We start from the raw sequence: 19,444 nt of genomic DNA, 5'->3' as shown, positions 1-19,444 counted from the left end.
TAAATGAAATAAAATGACTTTATTGTTCAGCCGTGTCACAACCTCGTCTCCAAAAGAAACAGCAGAACTCTCAACTTGTTCGTCAACCTGGCTACCTTTTGATAGCGGCAACCAATTTTCTATCAGACACCCAATGATAGCATACAAAATAGTAACCTACCAGGTGAATGTATATAAAACTTTTCTCTAGATTTATCCCCAACAAATCCCACAATTTGATCTCTTTAGAACATGTGACACTGACAGTTTATGCTTAAAGAAGCACATATTTAGAATGTTTCATCCTCCATTTTTGATTATAAAAAAAAACTACACAGTTACATTTTAAGTCAGAGTACAACTGATTATTAGTGTTCTACACATTCTGCCAAAAACCAAAGAAACATTGTATAGTATCACTATAACTTAACACTACATGTAATATACGTTTGTGTAAAAAAAAAAAAAAAAAAAAAAAAAAAAAAAAAAAAAGATGATTAGCACTGAAGACAAAATTAAGATGGCTAGTGTGAAGGCAAGCTGGGTCAGTACCATGACAGAATGAATAATACAAAAAAAATAAAAAAATAGAATACAAAAAGTAGAACTGAAACAGGATAATACAGGCAAGGCTAAAACATGTTACCAACTTTAAGTCCAACTCGTGTGCACTCAACCAAACAGGTAACCTGCCCCAAGACATCCATCTTGTGATGTCACATCCATTGTAGTTAATTCGAGCCCCTTTCATCCACCACCCACCCAACCGCCTCGCTTCTCAACTTACTAAAACATTCACATGGCAACCATCTTCTTTATTTTCTGGTGTCAGGCACTTTCCAACACCCCTTGTTCCTTCCTATACCTTCACAACTTTACACAGCCAATCAAAATGCTGCTTCAGACAATACAGGTTACAGGCCAATCACAATGCAGGCTCTATCAAAACAACTGCAAAAGAGCACAGGACAACATTTCAACAGTGTTGCCGTTGATATTGCTTTTAAAGCTATAAAGTGGACGGTTAAGAATTTGGTGGAAGTGACGCTCACCAATCCTACAGGTCGGTGTCAAACCAGGCCAGCTGGTTGCTGTCCATCAGGTCCTGGCTGTGACCGAGGTCTGGAAGGGGATCGGTGTGGTGGCCCAGGTCGGGCAGAGCGTCGGCGTGGTAGTCTGCCCCCTCTATCATGGGGTCCAGTAGGGTGTCTTGACCGTAGCCTCCGGGATAGGCCCGGTATGCTCCATCTGCAATAGGGGGAAGGGGCGGGGGACAAAAAAAAAAAAAAAAAAACATCAGGATCATCTGTTAAGTCTGCAAATGGTTGCATTTACACAGAAATGACATTCTCGAGATACAAAGCTTTCCATGACCGAGCTCAAAACTACATTTATTTGTATGTCGAGAAATAAATAAAATCGATCGAGCGACATGATGTATGTGTGTCTTGTAAAAACTCTTAGGTCGGGGCACAACAAGTCAAGGTACCATTGTATGTGTTAAATGAGAGAAAGTACAAAGTACTGTAAGAGAGCGCGCTCACCATCCTGCCTGTAAGCTAGAGGGTCTCCCTGAGCCCCCATATCCAGTCCAAGATCTCCAGTCTGAAAAAATAAAAAAGATTGTGCATGAACCAGCACACCTGAGTCCTAATTTGGCTTCAACACATTAGAAAAACTGTGTAAAATAACATGACGTGTACACAGATTTTGTATGCACCTCATTCCAGGCCAAGGGCTCAGTTCTGAACAAAGAGCTGGTGAGCTCCACTGACAGACGTTTCTTGTAGTCCTGGGGCTTATCTTCAGACATGCGGAACAGTACGGCTGCGGCATAGGTGGCTGTAGGGAGGAGGAGGAGCTAAGTGACAATTTGACCCACAAGAAGTTTCTCCGTTCACATGGGAGCAAATCCACTTACCAACACCCTCGTTACGAGAGTGCAGCAGCTCAGTGAGCGGTGCGGTGGCTCCCTCGGCTTCGATCGCCTCTGCCGCCTCCTTGTCCTGAGCCAGCTCGCACAACACGCCGGCAGCCACACGCTGGATGTTCTCCACTGGGGAATACAGCAACTGGACAGGACCGGAACAGATTCGTAGATCGTGAATGACAAGTGCACAGGAGGAATTCAATAGCATGGAATACAGAATACTTGAACATTCCAACTTACTACTATTATCGAATACATCCACTAACGAATGCCATGTGAATCTCTGTAGTTTGATTTTTAATTCACCTGCACAAAGAGTGGAATGGTGTTAAGTCCTCTGATGACAATTCTGTTGTGGATGTCCCGTGCAAGGATGTGCAGTGCTCCTGTGCAACCTTCCACTATTTCTTCCATACGCACACCTTCCTGTATATGGGATCACACGGGGGGGGGTTTAAGCAAACCTTGCAAAGAGTTTGAACACATGGGCTGGACGATTGATCGATTTTATCTAGTCATTCAAATTTGTCAGGACAACTTGTTTTTTATCATTTTATTTTTTGGGTGCTTTTGTAGTTCAAATCACATCCACACTGACATACTACTTCCACCTACATGGCTGCGAACATAGAGAAACTTTAACTCCCACTAGGTAACAGACACGTGCAGAATAATTTTCACATTGTAGGCAATCAGAGGTACTCACGCCGAACATTGTCTGAAGTTATAGTGCCCATTTACAGTAGAAGTTGCAAAAGCAGTGTTTTATCAGAATGGTGGAAATGTTTGACCTGAGGTATGTGCTACCAAGCTGCAAATATTTTGCAGAGCTTAGCTTGCCTCACCTGTACGACCAGAGAAAAGACCATGAGAGAGCTGGCAACCGGCATATGCACCAGCCAAGCAAAGCAGTTTGATGGCTCATTTTATGATGTTAGGTTGTTGAACATATATCTAAGGCTCGTGTTTACAGTAAACCCTCATTTATCGCAGGGGTTATGTTCCAGAAAACTCCAGTAATAAATGAAAGCTGCGAAGTACTTTCAAATATTCAATGTAAGTTTCATCTATGAAATTCAATGCCAATATGTGGAACTTTAGAGAGGTGCAGGTATTTTATTAGTCCACTTGAGGTCACCATCCACACATTCTACACAAGCACATGCCAATTAAAGGTGGTGTGCTCTGCTTGAATGAAGTGAACAACAGCCCCCTCTGTGGAAGTTAAGGTTGTGGAAAAATTGCACGGAAAAATGCTTGAGAGCTCTGTTGGTATCAGGAAAAAATAAGCAAATCTCAGAGATGGGGGAAACAAAAGTGGAATACTGTCACTCGCTTTTTGTATAAGCAAAGTGGGGAAAAAAATATTAAAATCAGAAATCATATTATTGGTGGGGGGGGGTCAGATATTTTAAGGTCATATCGTCCAGCTGCCCTACTGCACAATAAATAATGCTCTTTTTGCAGGCCTGGTTACACACCACAAACTGCTGCTGGTTTCCTCCCATGCTGGTGCGCCTCTGGGTGTCCTGGTGAGCCCTGACAAGCAACTGGACCAGGCGTGGAATGGCTCCCTGCTCTCGAAGAGCGCTGTGATTGGCCGGGCAAAGGGCCAGGTTGCGAATCAGACCAACTGTAGCCTAGTTGCAGAGGGGGGTAAAAAAAGCTATTTTTTTTTAATCTGAATTAAAACTGGTTGTGGGGGGTGTGAAGCTGGTTATGAGTTAAAAGGTACAAGACCTTGATTAGTGGCCAATGAGACGGGGGGTGCAGTAGTTTGACAACAACAGGAAGGCCGTAATGAAGGCGCACAGCATTCTGGGCCATCTCGGCATCCTGGTGGCGGGAGGTAAGGTGGCGCAGTGCACAGACAGCCGGCTCTGTGATGTCCTCTCTGTCGCCTGCCCTGAGTACTGTCCTCACAAGGGCCTCAATACCTCCAACCTGATAAGGGTCACAACATTTGGTAGGTTAGGTCAGTGATTCCCAACCAGTACTGTGAGATATTTTTTTCATTTTTTCTAAGGTTGAAAAACACTGGATAGGTGTTACAGGTAAGGAAATATGCAAGTGAAATAAATTAACAAGAAAAAGTCATATACCTGGCAGACCATAAGTTTGTTACTGTAGTTGTTGCAGGTCAGGTTGGAGAGGATGCCAGCCGCACACGTAACAACGTTGATGTCATCGCTTCCCAGCAGCTGGACCAGGGTGCCCAGAAGACCCTCCATTCCCTCCTGGAAGAAGTTGAATCACATTTACATCACATTTTGTCAATCCTATTACTGATGAGAAAATAGCCTCTAAGGAAGACTAAATGTGTTGTACCTGCTTAGTGGCAGCATCTGAAAGGTTCCTCAGAGTCCAGAGGCAGTTTTGGACCAAACGCTGGCTAGGGTCAGTCAGATGGAGTCCCAAGGCCTGCATCCCTCCTACACACAGAAAAGCAATCAACACAATTGTATTTATTATACAGCATACCATCTATATTGTAGTAGCAAACTACAACTCTGAAACCTGAAAAACTGGACAAAATTTGCCTCTGTATTTGGTTTGTATTTTTCCACCTGGAGGATGAACTTACCAGCTTCGACTATTGCAGGTTTGTTGCTGGAGCAAACAGAGAGGACCTTGAGCACTCTGCTTGTGGTCCATAAGAGTTTCTCATATGTGAAGGTCCTCATGATGTTGACCAGAGCTTGGGGACCACCACTGGCTAGAATTATCAACTGCAACAAAGACAGATTTACATTTAAATGATCTCAAACTACTCTGACATCTTGTCAATGCTTCAGGTTGTTTTTGAATAAGTTACCAATCTCTTACAGAGTCTGTAATAGTACACGTAAAACAAACTAATCAAATCCACACAAAAAAAACATTGTATACAATACCTTGCTTTCCTGGTTGCCATAAGCAAGAATCTGCAGGCAGTCCGTTGTGATGGCGAGGAACTTGACGTTAGTGTTGGACAACAGAGCCACCATCTTCTGCAGTCCTCCAGCCAGGCGAACGGCCATCTTGGCTCCTTCCTGGTGCAACAGGAGGTTATGGAGCGTGGTGATGGCGTAGAACAACACACTGTCCACTGGTGAACTGAAAGACAGTTCATAAACTATTACATATAATATACATAAGATTCAAATGGCCAGTGTTCTTTTTCTAGGTGCATTGAACTATTAGGAATTAAGCATGTTAATTGTGAAATAATGGATAAGATTATATTTGGTGACATTTAATAACATTAATCAAATACACAGACACAGAGCCTGTACTGAAGTGCATTTCTGGGGCACACAGCACACTGCATGCTTGTGATGATTGCCCCACACACTTATACACCAAAAGCCTTCTGCTGAGCTGCTATCTTCCAACTGCATTTCCATTTAGATTAGTTTGGCCCAGTTTGGAGCCGAAATGACCAATGAACTGTGCCAGATGGTTCTCCTCCTCAGAGCTTGCACTTAGCTGCATTTCTTTAACAAAAGCACTAATGACTGTTCTACTTATGAAATCCACACACACAGCGATATGGATTATAATTTGTGTATACAGTGAACCCGTTAATTGCGGGGGATTTGTTCCAGAACTACCTGTAATAGGTGAAACTCTGCAATAGCGAGACCATATATTTGTTTTCTAACTTCCCCCTTCCCACCAAATTTAAACATTTAAAATTCCATCCATCCATTTTCTTTACCGCTTATCCTCACTAGGGTCGCGGGCGTGCTGGCGCCCATCACAGCTATCTTCGGGCGAGAGGTTACTTATATAAAAAAACAACAACAACACTACGAAACACATTTCAAACATATTAGAAAAAAATGCAAATTGCAAACTGCATAACATGTATACAAAATGGTGTACATATAATGTCCTGTGTTTTTAAGAGGCGGCGCCTGGTTGGCTGGCGTGTGACATCAGTGAGTCTGCTTCTGAGTGTCTGGGTGTGAGCTGTGGCAAACATCAGCTCTTACATGAGTGCGCTCACTGTGTTTGAGTTGTATTGTTCTCCCAGTGTATCACATCTGTGGCTCCCTTTCCCCAAATGTGAAGGAATTACAGTAAGTTAAAGCAGATTTCTAACTGCTACCAATATTTGAAAGTAGCCTCATTTCAGACCCTGTCCCCGAAATGATTGACTGACTAGTCGGTCACGTCTCCTGTCACTACACTCTGATTGGCTATTCTTGTCCCTCCGTGCCAAGTTTTAAAATAATATTACAATAAAATTTGAGGCATTAGATGGGCCAGAGAGGGGTAATTCTTTCAAAAGCTCATTTTATTAATATTCTACTGTCAGGTCATAGAGAATTTTAACATATATTAACTGTAAAACCACCAAAAAATTAAAAAAGAAAAATCTGCAATACAGTGGGGGTGCGAACTAACCGCTGTTTGGGGGAAATACTGTAGCGTAAGGGTTTCTCTTGCTATGTGGCTATTTATCCGCCTCAGGAAATAAGTTTGGGGCCAAAATGCAGTTGCATGACACCTCCATTAGTTACCTACCCAAGCATCTTAACCAGGGCAGGGATCCCTCCAGACTTGAAAATGGCAAGGAGGCCCTCTCGGTGGTGGGAAAGGTTGTGCAAGGTTCCAGCAGAGCAGCGAGCAGTTTCCACATCACCAGTATTTTGCATTGCTCTGACGACTGCTGAAACCATCTGTGGCGAACGCATCAGAGCGTGGCGAGAGGCCTCCTTCTTTGACAACTGGTGCACCATTACGGCTGCCTTGTTCACCACAACCTGGAGGGAAGGTAATGGTAAACGATGATAGTAGAGTTTTTGTTGTTGTGGCTAGTCTGTTTCTACTTACCTGGTCCTCATCGTTGAGCAGTTTCGTAAGCTCGGGGATGGCACGAGTGGCCAGCTCAGCATCATCTTGGTAGTTAATGAGGTTGACCACAGCATGCTTCAGCATCTGAGAGGGTTCCGCCAGGCGCTGCACTGCAGTGGGATGAGCGGCATCAAGCTGTGTTGGTGGAATCTGGATGCCTTCCTCCAACGTTTCAGGGAACATGGCTGCACGCACCCGCTGGGCACGAGTCATGGCATAGCCTTCGATGTCTGCGGTAGCAAAACATCATTACAACAAAGTGATGACAACAACCTATTAGGACAAAGTTTGCGCTAAATGTTTTATGGTGATCAATACCTGTGGCCTCAGGAGTGAAGGGCTGGTTGAACTCCCAGTCATACAAAGTTGGATCATCCTCTTCAATATCAGGGTTTCCTTTGCCGCTCAAAGATGGTGCTGTGGTGGTGACTCCAGACTGAATGCCTGAGTCCAGGTAAGACTGCTGCTGCCACTGGCTCACTGCAGCCTTACTGTCTCCCATTGCCATGTCCAGCTCCATCAAATCAGCTAAAGAAAATAAGAAAATGTGTTATTGCTGCCTTAAGACAGCTGCAAATCTTGCAACATGGCTGAACTTGGACAGTTGCAAGCAATTCACTGTTGTGATGTGACCCCTGGCATTCTTTTTTTGGGTGGAGGGGGGGAGATTTTGAAGCACCACCTATATTATTTTATTGAACCACATAGAAGGAAAAAGCAGATTGCTCTGGCTGCTGTAGCTATTATTTATCGTCACAGATTATAAAGAGATGAAAGAAGAGTGTGATTAGAGCATCATATGTTTTCATAATGATAAAGGGGCATTTTTCAATCTTGACAGAATGTTTACAGATGGTGGTGACCAGTGATTAGGCTTCCTTTGAAAATTTCTCCAGGATGCAGCCGGACATATTTGACAGCCTGCTGAGTCTGAGTCTCATCATTGACCACATAATCATAAACCTTTGTGCATCCACTTTGGCGGCAGAAAGAATCTTTATAACGCTTTACTTTTTAAAAATCTAATTATCAAGTTTAGCTGTTTTTTTTTTTTTTTTACATTATCTAACTACAGCTTTGTGGTGGCACGCTCAATCTTGCTTGGTACCCCTCATATAATCATATAGCTGTTGTGGCGCCATTCACTTGCGATTGAAGATTTAGAATCGCAGCAAAACTAGTTGCAGATGCCCAGCAACTCATGAAAGCTAGTTACAAAACCACACATAGAGCGCCACACGACTTGAATTGGTCAGTGGCGTTTGGCCATGTCACTCGGCTGGCTTTATTATAGGTCTCCTTTATCAGCATCTCTCACTGCTGTATGTTATCTCGTTAATAACCCCTTTCACTCTGCTCGTGTTTGGCTGCGTTCCCGTCATGAAGCTGCGGCGGAGGAGGTCGGGCCCCAGAGGCAACCTGGTTGATCTTGACAGTAACATATCTACATAATCTCAAAGATTAAGATATGCAAGTATGTACAAGGACCTGTACAGTGAAACTGAAAATGCCTCATTAAATCAAAGCTTTTATTGATCGCTCTGCCGTTAATTAGATAACTGATCCTTACTTTTTTTTTTTCTTAACAAAGTCCAGGGTAAAGAGAAGCGATGATGCGATAAAGTAACACTTCAGTTGTCCTGCCATATTATTGTAGTAGCTATGTGACAAATGGATGCAATCTTTGTGGAATTTTCTAAAAAAAAAAAAAAAAAAAACATGGAAGGACATGTCAATTGCTTCTAAATTTCTCCATAACATATAAATTCACCAAAATAAATAAATAGATTATTAAAGTACATGACCTAATCTACACCCACACCGCTCTTCTCACGAATCTTCCATTTGCAATATTTAAGTTGCGTTTTAGGGCGAGTGACACTGTTTGAAATGTCACGGTAATTTTGACACGTCGATATGGAGAACCCCTTGGAATTTCAGCCCGTACAAGCTTATTGGTGGATATTTTTAACCACAACTTGTCAGCCAATTGGAGAAGGGGTTCCCCGAGTCGCAGAAGAAATGAAAGGGTTGAGCACATACATTGATGAAAAAAATTAAATTGACACTGTTTTATTTGAAGGTGGATTTTTCTGACCAAATTTATTTTATTAATTTTATTTTTTTTTTTTTTTAAAACAGGGGACACACAAAAAGCAGGCCCCAAAAGGTGATTTCCCCCCCCCCCCCAAAGCAAAAAAAACCAACCTCAATTCCTTCAGAAGTCTTTATCTGATTTTCGAAATTCTTGGTGCGTTGTAGTACGGTTGAAGTGGCTAGTCCAACCACACTAAGCATTTTCACAGACCATAATTTTTGGGAAATCTTGTCAGATTTCTAATTCTATAATAATAATTTCAGGATATATTTAAGTTAAACTTGTCTGGCAAGACTGTTAGAAAAAGATGCATTTGGGTGTTATGCCAGTAATGACAAGTTGTTACTGTAAGTACTTGTCTGTCTGAAAAAAAAGGTGACATTCTTAAAAGGTATAAGAACATTCTGTCTGTTTTTCAAAACTTACAGTGGGTAGCCATTGTTCTCGCCTGCCCTCGGCCTGCACAGCAGCTAGGTCTGCGTAGGGGGGGAAAAAGATCAGTCACACAGAGGAAATAAAAACAAGCATTCGATCGACACTGCGTTCTACTTGGTTAAGTTACACCCGTTCGCAGGAGTTTCTCGGTTGGAAAACCACTGCCCTTTGCACCAATTTACCTGCGCCAGGTCCCACCACTTTAAACGACTGTTTTGCTCGCTAAAGTAACCGAGGGGGGTGGAGGGTGGGATGCCGAGTCTCCACCTACAGCCGAGGAAGTAAAGCGGTGGGTATTTCCAGGCCCGAAGTAGCACAATTCACCATTCAGCGGCAAAGCACTTCAAAGGCATATTTCTCCCCCTCCCCCGTACCACGGCCAAGTTCCGACCTAGCTGCCTTGCCTGCCTGGGTTTCCGATGAGAAACTACCTCCTCCGCCCCGCTTTTGCTTCCATGACTCCACCTCTCAAGGTGGGGACGGACTACACACGTAACAGAAAACCTAAACAAACCCCAACAAAGAAGTTAGCCAAGCACACCGCGCTTTGAAATGTGCGACCATTTTTGATTGCCATTAATGGCGTTACGGTAATTCTCATTAGCTCCGCCGCTTACCTCGAATGTGCTAACCGCCAGCAGGGTAACTAGCAGACGTAAACAAACACTACTGGAAGCTTCAGTGTCAAATAATAGAGGCGGTCTCTTCAAGTAAAACTAATATGAAGTGTTACTAATGTAAAACGAGTCAAGTATTGCAAACGTGATTTGCAAACGGGAATTATTGGCAATTTTCTTAGCTTAGCTACCCAGGACGTCAGAAAAGTAGATCCGGGCGCCACCATACTAAACCTGCCGTGCTGCCAGCCAAAAATCTGAAAACCTCACCGGAGCCCCCTCCCTAGTCAAAGAGGATTTTCTCCCAGAAACGGCAAAGTGACACGGTGCAAATACGTTATATGCGAATTATACCAAGCAAATATCCATACCAGAATCCAGGGGCACCTCCGTTATTCCTGTCGGGTGGGGCGGGGGGGGGGGGGGGGAGAGGGGAGGAGGAATCCTTTACCTTGGGTGAAAATTTGAAGGGCTGCTAAGTGAATCAGCCGAGCAAGTCCGAACCACACCCGCTCTTCCTCCGCCAAAGATAGTGCTTCCGCTTGCACGACAGAGCAACAAGATGGCGAGAGACGAAAATGTAAGTATTCTGCCGCAATCGGAAAAATAGTGCGCCGTTAAAGTTATCGCCTTCAAATCATTATGCAATTAAGAGATGTCGCTAATTTAAAAAATATTTTTAAGGTATAGTCTTTGACAAACACCACTGAAAGACGTGGTTGCTGGGGCGGTTGAAGAGGGCGGGGTGCACTCATTAGAATGGAATGTGACTCATTAATGACATAATTAAGTCCATGTCATTTAGAGTACATACAGGACAATATTATATATATATATATATATATATAAAACTTGGTTGTCAAAACCCCATCGACAGCGATACAAGTGGAAAATTACCCAATTTTCTAATTCAATGAAAGAAACTTTTGTGACTTGGTGGTGAAAGAACCCTGGTTATTTTTAACTGTAGGTGTAAGGTAGCATATGTGTATTTGCCAACTGGTGTGTGACTTTGTAATATTCTCAAGAATATAGGTCCATGAAAAGTTGCATGTCAGTCATTCAGTAGAGAAAACTATAATAAGAGATATTTGTATTGTAGATTAGTCAAAGACCACTAGGATGCTGTAATAGGTAATATATTTGTCTTATTCAGTTGTCATTACAACCTCTCTGATGCACTTGCTCCAATTAATAACAAAAACATTCTTCATGACAAAAACAGCAGTGTCATTCAAAACACACTTTATAGCAGCAATAGTCTTCATTTTTTGGGGAGTAAATTGCAGCACGTTATTGTTTAATAAAAATCATTAGTCATTTTTCTTCCTCAAATTCAAATGAACAGCATTACTCGATAACATAAAAGACACCGGATGAATGAATGCGAATAAATACCTTTTATTTGACTGCTGAACGGATCTGATTATACAAACGCCAACACAGAGCTCTGAAATAACAGGACCAATCAGCAAGACGATGACTGTACATTCTTGATGTGACCCTAACCATGCTGACACCCCCTGGCCACCCACCACCCTGCCTGTGGAATCACTGGTGCATCATTCTGTACGGGTAAAGCTCACCCACCTTTTGCAGTTCCTGTGTGACTATCATGAAGGGAGTTTGGTCAAATGTCAAAATGTGCGCCATGCTAGACTTAAGTCTAATATTTTGTTGTCCATGATTTGTGGTGTGGTGTAGTGTAGTGTATTTCAAAGAGTGTAGTGTAGAGAGCATAGTCATGGTTTTGTTTTTTGGTTTGTAAATATAACTCATCCAACATATACAAGTAGGTTGCACTTATGTCCTTAATGTTCTGTTTCAGTCTCTCTTATACATACATACATACATAGGTATGCTTCTCCCTTTTTAAAAACAACAAACAAAAAAACCCCACTATTGTTCCAGGCAATGATTTTTGTTCTCAATCGCTTCCTCTGCCTAAGTCACTGGCCGAACCCTATAATCTAAGTGCAGTTTCTTCAACATCATTCAGCAGTTTCTACCATTAAAAAAACACGAACAGAACCATCACAATTAATGGATGGATATACATCTTCACCACGAGTCTTGCAATGAATATTTTCAAACACAATTCCAGCCTTCACCCCCACATTGGTCCCTCATACCCATGTAACCATTCTTGCATTTACAGTGACACGTCCTCCCCCCGGTGTAACAGCCAGGTAAGAGAGGTAGGTGGGGTTGGAAGGTTGGAGGGTAGGTTTTGGAAGAGGGTATGAAGAGAGGAGACAAGTCTTCACATGGAGAGTGAAAGATAACAGGAAGAAAAAAATTCAGTGTCCACCTTTTCTTTTCCCCTACTTCCCCCTTTTTTCCCTTGCATATCCATGTGTCAGAGCAGAGGGAGGGAGGGCAAAAGAGGCAGAGGGTGATTAAGGTGGAGGAGAGAAGAACAACAGGGTGAACAAAGTGTGTTGGTCTTCATGTGTGTTGGCCATCGGTGGTGGGGGTCTCGTTGGCATTGGGCAAGTCCAAGTCAGTCTCTCGGTTGGCTATGCGGTCTAGCTCTGCCTGTACATCGCTCAGGCCCAATTTCGAGCCTGTAGCCGTAGCAGTGAAACACAAGTCATTACATTTGCTACAGAGAAACGTCACCTCTTCTTTCTTTCAAGCATGCAGAATCACATTATCAGTCAGTGCAATGATTAACATAACGTGTCCAAATCATTAAGCTGCAGGGGACACAATTACACATGTTTTAAAATAGGGCTGGATGGAATATACAACAGCAATACCCTGCAAATCATGTTAGACATCAAGATGATGATTGTAAAATGTTTTACTTCTTTCGTAAACTGGCGTTTGAAGTAAAGGTCAAATCCTTTGCATAGATGTGATATAATGTATAATATAACCACAAACTGGACCTTGTTAATTGTATTTTATACTTTATAATGCAATCCTTTTATACTTGTGTACTGTTTATTACATAATCACTTTGCACTTTAACAAAATAATAATGCACCAATATTGCCTCTGACCACAACTAATAAAAAAAATAATAATAATGGAAATGGAAAGTGTAAGTGTTTGCAAATTACCAGTTAATTATCCATATTCTGGATTAATATGGGATTTTTTGTTTGTTTCATATACGTCAACATTTCAACAAGACTACAATTTTAAAGTGCTGTATTTTTTATTTAATTTTTTTTAAAGATGCTTTAGTGACCATGTAAGCCAGCCATAATTGGAATCATGTGAACTGTGTGTGGCACAAGTAAATATACAACAAATGCAATGCAACATGCTCTAAAAAAATGAAAGATGTTGCTTATATTTTAAAACTAACTTTTTTTTTTTTTTTTAAATCTAATATGCTAAAGCTCCAAGTTCTTATGCAAATATTGGTTTCAGTATTGCTCATAAAATGGGTGCAGCTCTGGTTTGATCTTTCATGCTTGGATGGTGATAAAAGGTTCAGCAAGAAAACAGGATTATAAGAAAATAAGAACAAATATGCGAGAAACAATAATCAGAGAATTTGCTGCTCACACACACCTTATCGGGGCCAGCATCCTCTGACTGGGGCACGCACATACACAAGTTGTGAAGGATGTTAACAGGGAGATTGGACAACAAAGACTAAGATGTGGTTAAAAAAATTAGGGGCCATTTTTCACGATTCTATTGTGTGATAGATGCACGGAGAACAGAAGTGTGATAATGTTGCAAAATATTAGGGATTGGGAGAGAGAAGTGAAAAGTCAAATCAAAAAGAGGCCGGGATGACCAATGACTGAGGATTGTGGGAGGACTGAATGCTCACTTTTCGATCATATAAACTAAACGTCACCGAAACCACAAGTGTGTGAATGTTCTTACCCGACTTGCGTACTGTCCCTGGAGTGTTGTTCCCAGCCCCTGGCGTTCCTGCTCCTCCTGTCCCTGTTTTCTTTGTCAGAAGACTGTTGAAGAAGTTGGCCAAGACCCCCTCACTGGTTTGACCTGCAGAAAACAGAGATTAAACCATGTAAAAACACCAAACACCTCAATCCTGGTGGCACATTTCTACATTGGAACATGACACGCATACCTGATTGTGGCATGGCATTGGCAACGTTGGCGGCCGCAGAACGGTTGCTCGTCCGCGGTGAACCGGTGGGTGCTCTTGTTGTCGTGTCCTATGCACGAAACAGTTTCGCTCACAGTCATGAACTTTTTGTGGGTCAGACCCAGAAAGGAAAAATGAAGTACTCTTACCACTGGTCGCCCTACAGTAACAGCAGGCTGTTTGGCGAGCAAAGACTACAGTAAAGAGTAAAATATACATCATAATGTTAATGTTAGCACATATAATGTAACCAAACAACAACACATTTACAATTTAAATCTTTGCTCACCTGCAATTTTACCAGAAACACTTGGTCATCTTCGGCTTGAATCTCCTTTTCATGGACAATCTGATGAGACATACGAAAACGGTTTCAAACTGCACTAAAAGTTGCACTAGCAAAAGGGATAACCACAGCCTTAAGAGGATGGTCAAGCAAATTCCATTCAAGAATTTGGAAGAGCGACAGGAGTAGACTGATGCTGAAGTCAGCACATCAAGAGCCCCTACGCAACAATGAATCCTAGACATGGGTTACAAATGTCACATTCCTTGTGTCAAGCCACTCCTGAACCAGACAATGTCAGAAGTGTCTTACTTGGGATGTGGAGACAAAAAACAGGACTGTTGCTCAGTGGACCAAAATCCTCATTTTAGATGATAGTAAATTTTGCATATCGTTCGGAAATCAAGACCCCAGGGTGTGGAGGAAGAGTGTAGAGGCGCAGAGTCCGCAATTCTTGGAAGTCCAGTGTGAAGTTTCCACAGTCAGTGATGATTTAGGTCAGTATACCAACACCTGCTGAGAAGCCTGAGATTTCTGTTTAAAATATATTTTTTTATTTATCGTGTGTAATATTCTAATTTGCTGTGACACTGAATTTGGGGTTTTCAATATTTCAAAGCCGTGATCAACATCAGCAAGAAATAAAGGTTTGAAATATTTCTCTGTGTAATGAATCTGTATATTGGTTTCCCTTTCTGAAATGAGTGACAAAAAATACCGAGCTTTTTACATGACATTGTAATTTTTTTTCCAGCCGTACCATCCATCCATCCATTTTCTTTACCGCTTCTCCTCACTAGGGTTGCGGGCTGCTGGAGCCTATGCCAGCTATCTTTGGGCGGGAGGCAGGGTACACCCTGAACCGGTCGCCAGCCAATCACAGGGCACATAGAGACAAAGAACCATTCGCACTCAAATTCACACCACCAGTACACCTTAAATATTATCACTTTCTCGATCCGTGTGTATGTTTTTGCACCTAGCAGTTGCGATAAGCTCCAACTACTTTCTGTTTCCTAAATGAAGAGGGACAAACTTATAATTCTTAGGTACAGGTTTAGGCACGGCAGTTTTCCATCTACTGTAATAAGAAGAATATTCAATCTGAAATCTCTTGTAAATTAATAAAATGTATCCAAAATTCAACCGCTTTTATCCAACCCTTGAATATGCAATTATACAAAATCATAGCATTTTTAGCACCCTTTCAAGATTTTTTTTCTTATGGGATTTTATTTGGATAAGGTCAATACCTTTCTGACTGGTGGTTTGACGATTACATCCTCAAACCCGTCATCTGTCTTTACTGTCTGGAAGTTCTCGTGAAGTATTGCAATCTTCTTTTCGTTGTCCCAACCTGAGGGACTGATATGGGGGACGGTGGGTTTAAAAACATGACATACAATGGTATTTCATGATCATTACATAAAACCAATTACACACCAAGAAACTAAAATAAATGCAGAGATATGAATGTTAGGGACAACCTCAAGCAGTCAATAAGGCTGGATTTAGATTACACAACAATAAACACACTTACATGAAGACTGCATCTCTTTCTACCACTTGTGCAGGGCAGTGGAATGGAAAGCCATAAAGTCTGTGGACCAGATATTTATATAGCACATCGAGGTTCTTCATCTCCTTCACTGATGTATAAATGAGAGATGCTCCATCTGACACCTCTGTCAAGGTTGTTTGTCAACATTATAATTGAAAGCATGATGGGGGGGAAACAATTTACAAACTATTTTTAAATTTGAACAAAAGGTAATTTTGTGCCAGTTTTCACTGTTTAAGCACATGAATTGTGAACATTGTTCTGGAACTAATTTATAAGTAGGTCTGTTGCAGTTAAGCATAAAATGATCATGCCTCTTATTTTACATTATGCTTTAATGAACTTCACATTTAATTAAACTTGATAACATTATGCACTGAACCACCATATTAAAAGTTAAACAGCTTTGGGAGGGGGTTTGTGGGGAATAAAGGAACAACCTTGATGTTATGAAGGATACAATGTTGACAGAACTGTCTGATGTGAGACTGAATAAAGTCCAGGTGTTCGTCTCTGTAGTCATGCTCCTTTTCCAATGTGCTAATGGCATCACACTGGGGAGGACAGACAAGTCGGTGTCAGATGGAGGGCAATGTGTGACAAATCAGCACTGATCTGCACTGAGATGCAAGCTTTTTTTTTTTTTTTTTTTTAAAACACTAAGCGCTTACAATAAGAACAAAAGACCCAGATTCTGACTTAATGAATGCATCATCATACTATATAACCAAACACACAGGTCCACACTGTGTGGCATTAAATTAACTACATTTACAGCCACTTGGTAAGTGCATGTACCTTAGTGCAGACCACTACCATTGGTATGCCCAGATTGTGTGTGAGTGTGTTGTCTCCTAATGGCAGCAAGACACACTCCTCCTCATCAGCTCTCCTCTGTGGGGTCCCATCCTCCCCACTACCAGGCTCTGTGTATTCCTGAAACTGTTTTACAACTGCACAGACAACATGTATGTAGTTAAAATATTCTATCTTCAGCATTTCATAGCTCACACGTTGAACACTAGCTCCTATTCTGTGTGTTCTCGGTCTGCCAGGCTACTTCCTGCAAACTTCTTCAAAAGATTGAAGTCTGTCAACTCCCAGAATATCTATCCATCCAATTTCTGTACCGCTCGTCTTTATTAGGGTCGCAGGTGAGCTGGAGCCTATCCCAGCTGAATTTGGGTGAGAGGCGGGGTACAACCAGGACTGGTCACCAGCCAATCACACGGCACATATAGACAAACTATTGGTATATGCAGTCTAAAATTTCACAAGCACGAGGAGGATGGAATATGTGCCAATGGAAGAAAAATATGTTCAGTTGTCTTCAGGCAGTACGACTCACGTTTAAGCTCGAGCTCCCGGAGTGTTTCTGGGGGGACCCGCAGTTTGTCGACGTGTTCCCTCGCGACCGCCGCCCACTTCTGGAGAGAGTCCAGCGCATTCCACGGCCGCGACATGTCAACCGCTATCAGCAGTAACGTGTTGCTGATCGCGTCCACCGGTACGGCTACTCCCTGTAGACCTTTGTGGTAAAGGTCTCCGTCTAATACCCATACGTTACACCTCGTGTGGTCTAAACAGATAACACCAAAATTAGAGGGGGGGGAGAACCCCAACACAACCATACATTTTGAAGGAATAAAAATAAATTGCAAAAGTGAAATAGTGCGAGATACCGTCGATGTCGTCATCATGTACATTGATGTAGAGATATTCTAGACCTCGCCCTTTCATGTACTCTTCAACTCCTTGTAACTTGGCAACCAAGGTGGTCTTCCCCGAGCCAACTTCCCCTAAACACAATTGCACATACATTAGAATGCACTTCCTTTTGTAGTAAGAGCTGGCTCTTCAAAAGCAGTAAAAGACTCATTTATTTAGGCATATTATTTACTGTATGTTTTATATCTTGCGTTTTCAAATCATACATGTACAGGGCAGGTGAAAAGTTCTCCAAGTCAACACGTCAGAATTACTGTGAAGTTCCTTGTCCTAAAAACTTGTCTTAAATATTGCAAATGAGAATGAATTCGTAAGAGCAGTAGAATAGGATAAGTTAATTCATTTGTTATGGAAGATTTTACCACCATTCGAAGCAAAGCAAAGCAAAACAAATTTATTCACATAGCGCATTTCATACACAAGGTAACTCAATGTACTTTACAGACATGCTTATTCCATGTTTTTTTTTTTTTTTTTTTTTTTAATTCCACAAAGATGGCGGCCACTTGTCCCGTTGCTATTTTAATATTGTTACTTTTTACCCACCCTGTCTATTTTTCCAATCTTTTCCTATTTAAAAATACAATACAGAATATTTTGTTATGTCTGGTATTTTTCCCTGATTAGTTATGTCACTGATTTCTTTCTTGAACAATTGTTAGCACAATTATTACTTTTTTTTAAAGCCCTAAACAACAAACATTTGGTTTTGTAATGACAGAGTAATGTTTTCAAATTCTTGAATACACATCTGCAGACAACAAATACCTTGCTTTAAATATGCACAAACATTGATGCAATGTAAACACATCCAAGCATCACAGCTTCATTGTCTGCATTCGTATTGGTTTTAAAGCGTAACACTTTATTGTTGTTGTGTTGCTATATCCACTCATGCAGACAGCGGGAGTCCGTGCAGCACCAATGTTTTTGATTGAAAGTAGACTGGACGTCAATAAACTCGCTGGTTATCCAAGGCAAAGGTTTAAATCTACACAGGCGTATAGCAGCGGCAGTAGTGTGTTTATGTTCATTTCAGGGCCCAGATGGTTCGCATCCTCTCCTCAGCATCACCTCTATTGCAGCTATTAGCATGCTACAATGACTTGCAGTGTTTAGTCCACGCTCGAAAAAAAAAAAATCTAAATTACACCAATCTCAACGGACCGTCACCTCATAGAAAGCGGTAACGTGTCAGCTTGTAAGCTTTCTGGCTGGTTATTCCATAACACATCTCGTGTACCCACCCATAACCAGGACATTTTTCCCCGACGGTAGCTTTGATCTTGAATGGGTTGACACTTCACTCAGGATGGTCGACCTGTAGACACAAGAAGCAGATTATCCCACGACGATTCATTATTCATTCATTCCATTGCACGACAGGCTAAGTCAGGTTAGCTTGTTCCACTGTCACCAGCTTCCTGTCTGGTACTGAGCTAACCTCGTTAGCAGGCTGCTAGCTGTCAAAGCAACCTCCTCGCCGGAACATTTGAGCTTCAGCACCTCGAAGCCCACCCGCTATCGACGACCTGGAATTTAAAGAAAGCTCACACGCACCATAAATTCTGGCCGTCATCCTCCTCCGGGTTCCCCAGCGTGGTCTTCGATCCAGTTAAGGTGGAGGATAATAACGCACTCCTCCCTGTCGTCGCCATCTTCGCAGGGTTGTCACTTGTCAAGCGAGCAGAGTGCCCGGATGTAACTGAGATTGCACTACACGGTGGGGCCGGGGCGTGGTCGTACCGCACAAAGATGGTGGGGGGCGGTGGGGGTGCACGCACAAAGACATGACCTCACCTTCAGCGTGACAAATAGGACCCAACACACACAGAGGTGCCCTGAAAGCATTTGTCTGTTCGTTCCTGTTGGTTATCTTTTATGTGG

The 19,444-nt window shown here is 42.1% G+C and overlaps 2 protein-coding genes across 5 annotated transcripts; both read right to left on the bottom strand.

Moving 5' to 3' along the window:
* Positions 1-10,447, bottom strand: LOC133396042 (catenin beta-1-like). Of its 4 annotated transcripts, XM_061665456.1 has the most exons (17): positions 10,273-10,367; positions 9,276-9,325; positions 7,070-7,279; positions 6,731-6,981; positions 6,422-6,660; positions 4,804-5,005; positions 4,494-4,638; positions 4,238-4,341; positions 4,012-4,146; positions 3,650-3,853; positions 3,391-3,549; positions 2,216-2,335; positions 1,901-2,051; positions 1,700-1,821; positions 1,524-1,584; positions 1,032-1,227; positions 1-930 (listed from the first exon to the last, which is right to left on the bottom strand). In XM_061665456.1, exons 2-16 carry the CDS (start codon positions 9,286-9,288, stop codon positions 1,037-1,039), a joined length of 2,307 nt encoding a protein of 768 aa, XP_061521440.1. In that variant the 5' UTR covers positions 9,289-9,325; positions 10,273-10,367; the 3' UTR covers positions 1-930; positions 1,032-1,036. The 4 variants fall into 4 exon arrangements, with proteins under 4 accessions (XP_061521440.1, XP_061521442.1, XP_061521439.1 ...); XM_061665458.1 differs by having other exon boundaries at positions 1-1,227; positions 10,353-10,447; XM_061665455.1 differs by having other exon boundaries at positions 1-1,227.
* An 835-nt stretch (positions 10,448-11,282) lies between these two features.
* On the bottom strand, positions 11,283-19,219 carry dync1li1 (dynein, cytoplasmic 1, light intermediate chain 1). The gene is made up of 13 exons (XM_061665472.1): positions 19,118-19,219; positions 18,805-18,878; positions 17,512-17,628; positions 17,178-17,408; positions 16,628-16,782; positions 16,290-16,383; positions 15,809-15,944; positions 15,522-15,633; positions 14,272-14,331; positions 14,132-14,176; positions 13,965-14,052; positions 13,754-13,876; positions 11,283-12,468 (listed from the first exon to the last, which is right to left on the bottom strand). The coding sequence occupies exons 1-13, from the start codon at positions 19,213-19,215 to the stop codon at positions 12,350-12,352; spliced, it is 1,452 nt and encodes a 483-aa protein (XP_061521456.1). The 5' UTR covers positions 19,216-19,219; the 3' UTR covers positions 11,283-12,349.
* Positions 19,220-19,444: the final 225 nt, after the last annotated feature.

The sequence above is a fragment of the Phycodurus eques genome, chromosome 20 (assembly GCF_024500275.1).
Source record: "Phycodurus eques isolate BA_2022a chromosome 20, UOR_Pequ_1.1, whole genome shotgun sequence".
In the NCBI taxonomy this organism is placed as follows: domain Eukaryota; kingdom Metazoa; phylum Chordata; class Actinopteri; order Syngnathiformes; family Syngnathidae; genus Phycodurus; species Phycodurus eques.
Note: the sequence above shows the minus strand (reverse complement) of the source record. Positions and strands in the feature narration are given on the sequence as shown.

Bases quoted from the DNA above. Each gene is read 5' to 3' on its own strand.
- LOC133396042 (XM_061665458.1), bottom strand. The intron at 3,550-3,649 runs GTCTTGTACCTT...CTCTGCAACTAG, and splicing joins CTCATTGGCCACTAATCAAG to GCTACAGTTGGTCTGATTCG. The intron at 2,336-3,390 runs GTGTGTAACCAG...TCCCATATACAG, and splicing joins GAAACCAGCAGCAGTTTGTG to GAAGGTGTGCGTATGGAAGA.
- dync1li1 (XM_061665472.1), bottom strand. From the start codon at position 19,215: ATGGCGACGACAGGGAGGAGTGCGTTATTATCCTCCACCTTAACTGGA. The intron at 16,384-16,627 runs GTACATGCACTT...TGTCCTCCCCAG, and splicing joins TGGTAGTGGTCTGCACTAAG to TGTGATGCCATTAGCACATT. The intron at 13,877-13,964 runs GTATGCGTGTCA...TGTTTTCTGCAG, and splicing joins CAATGCCATGCCACAATCAG to GTCAAACCAGTGAGGGGGTC.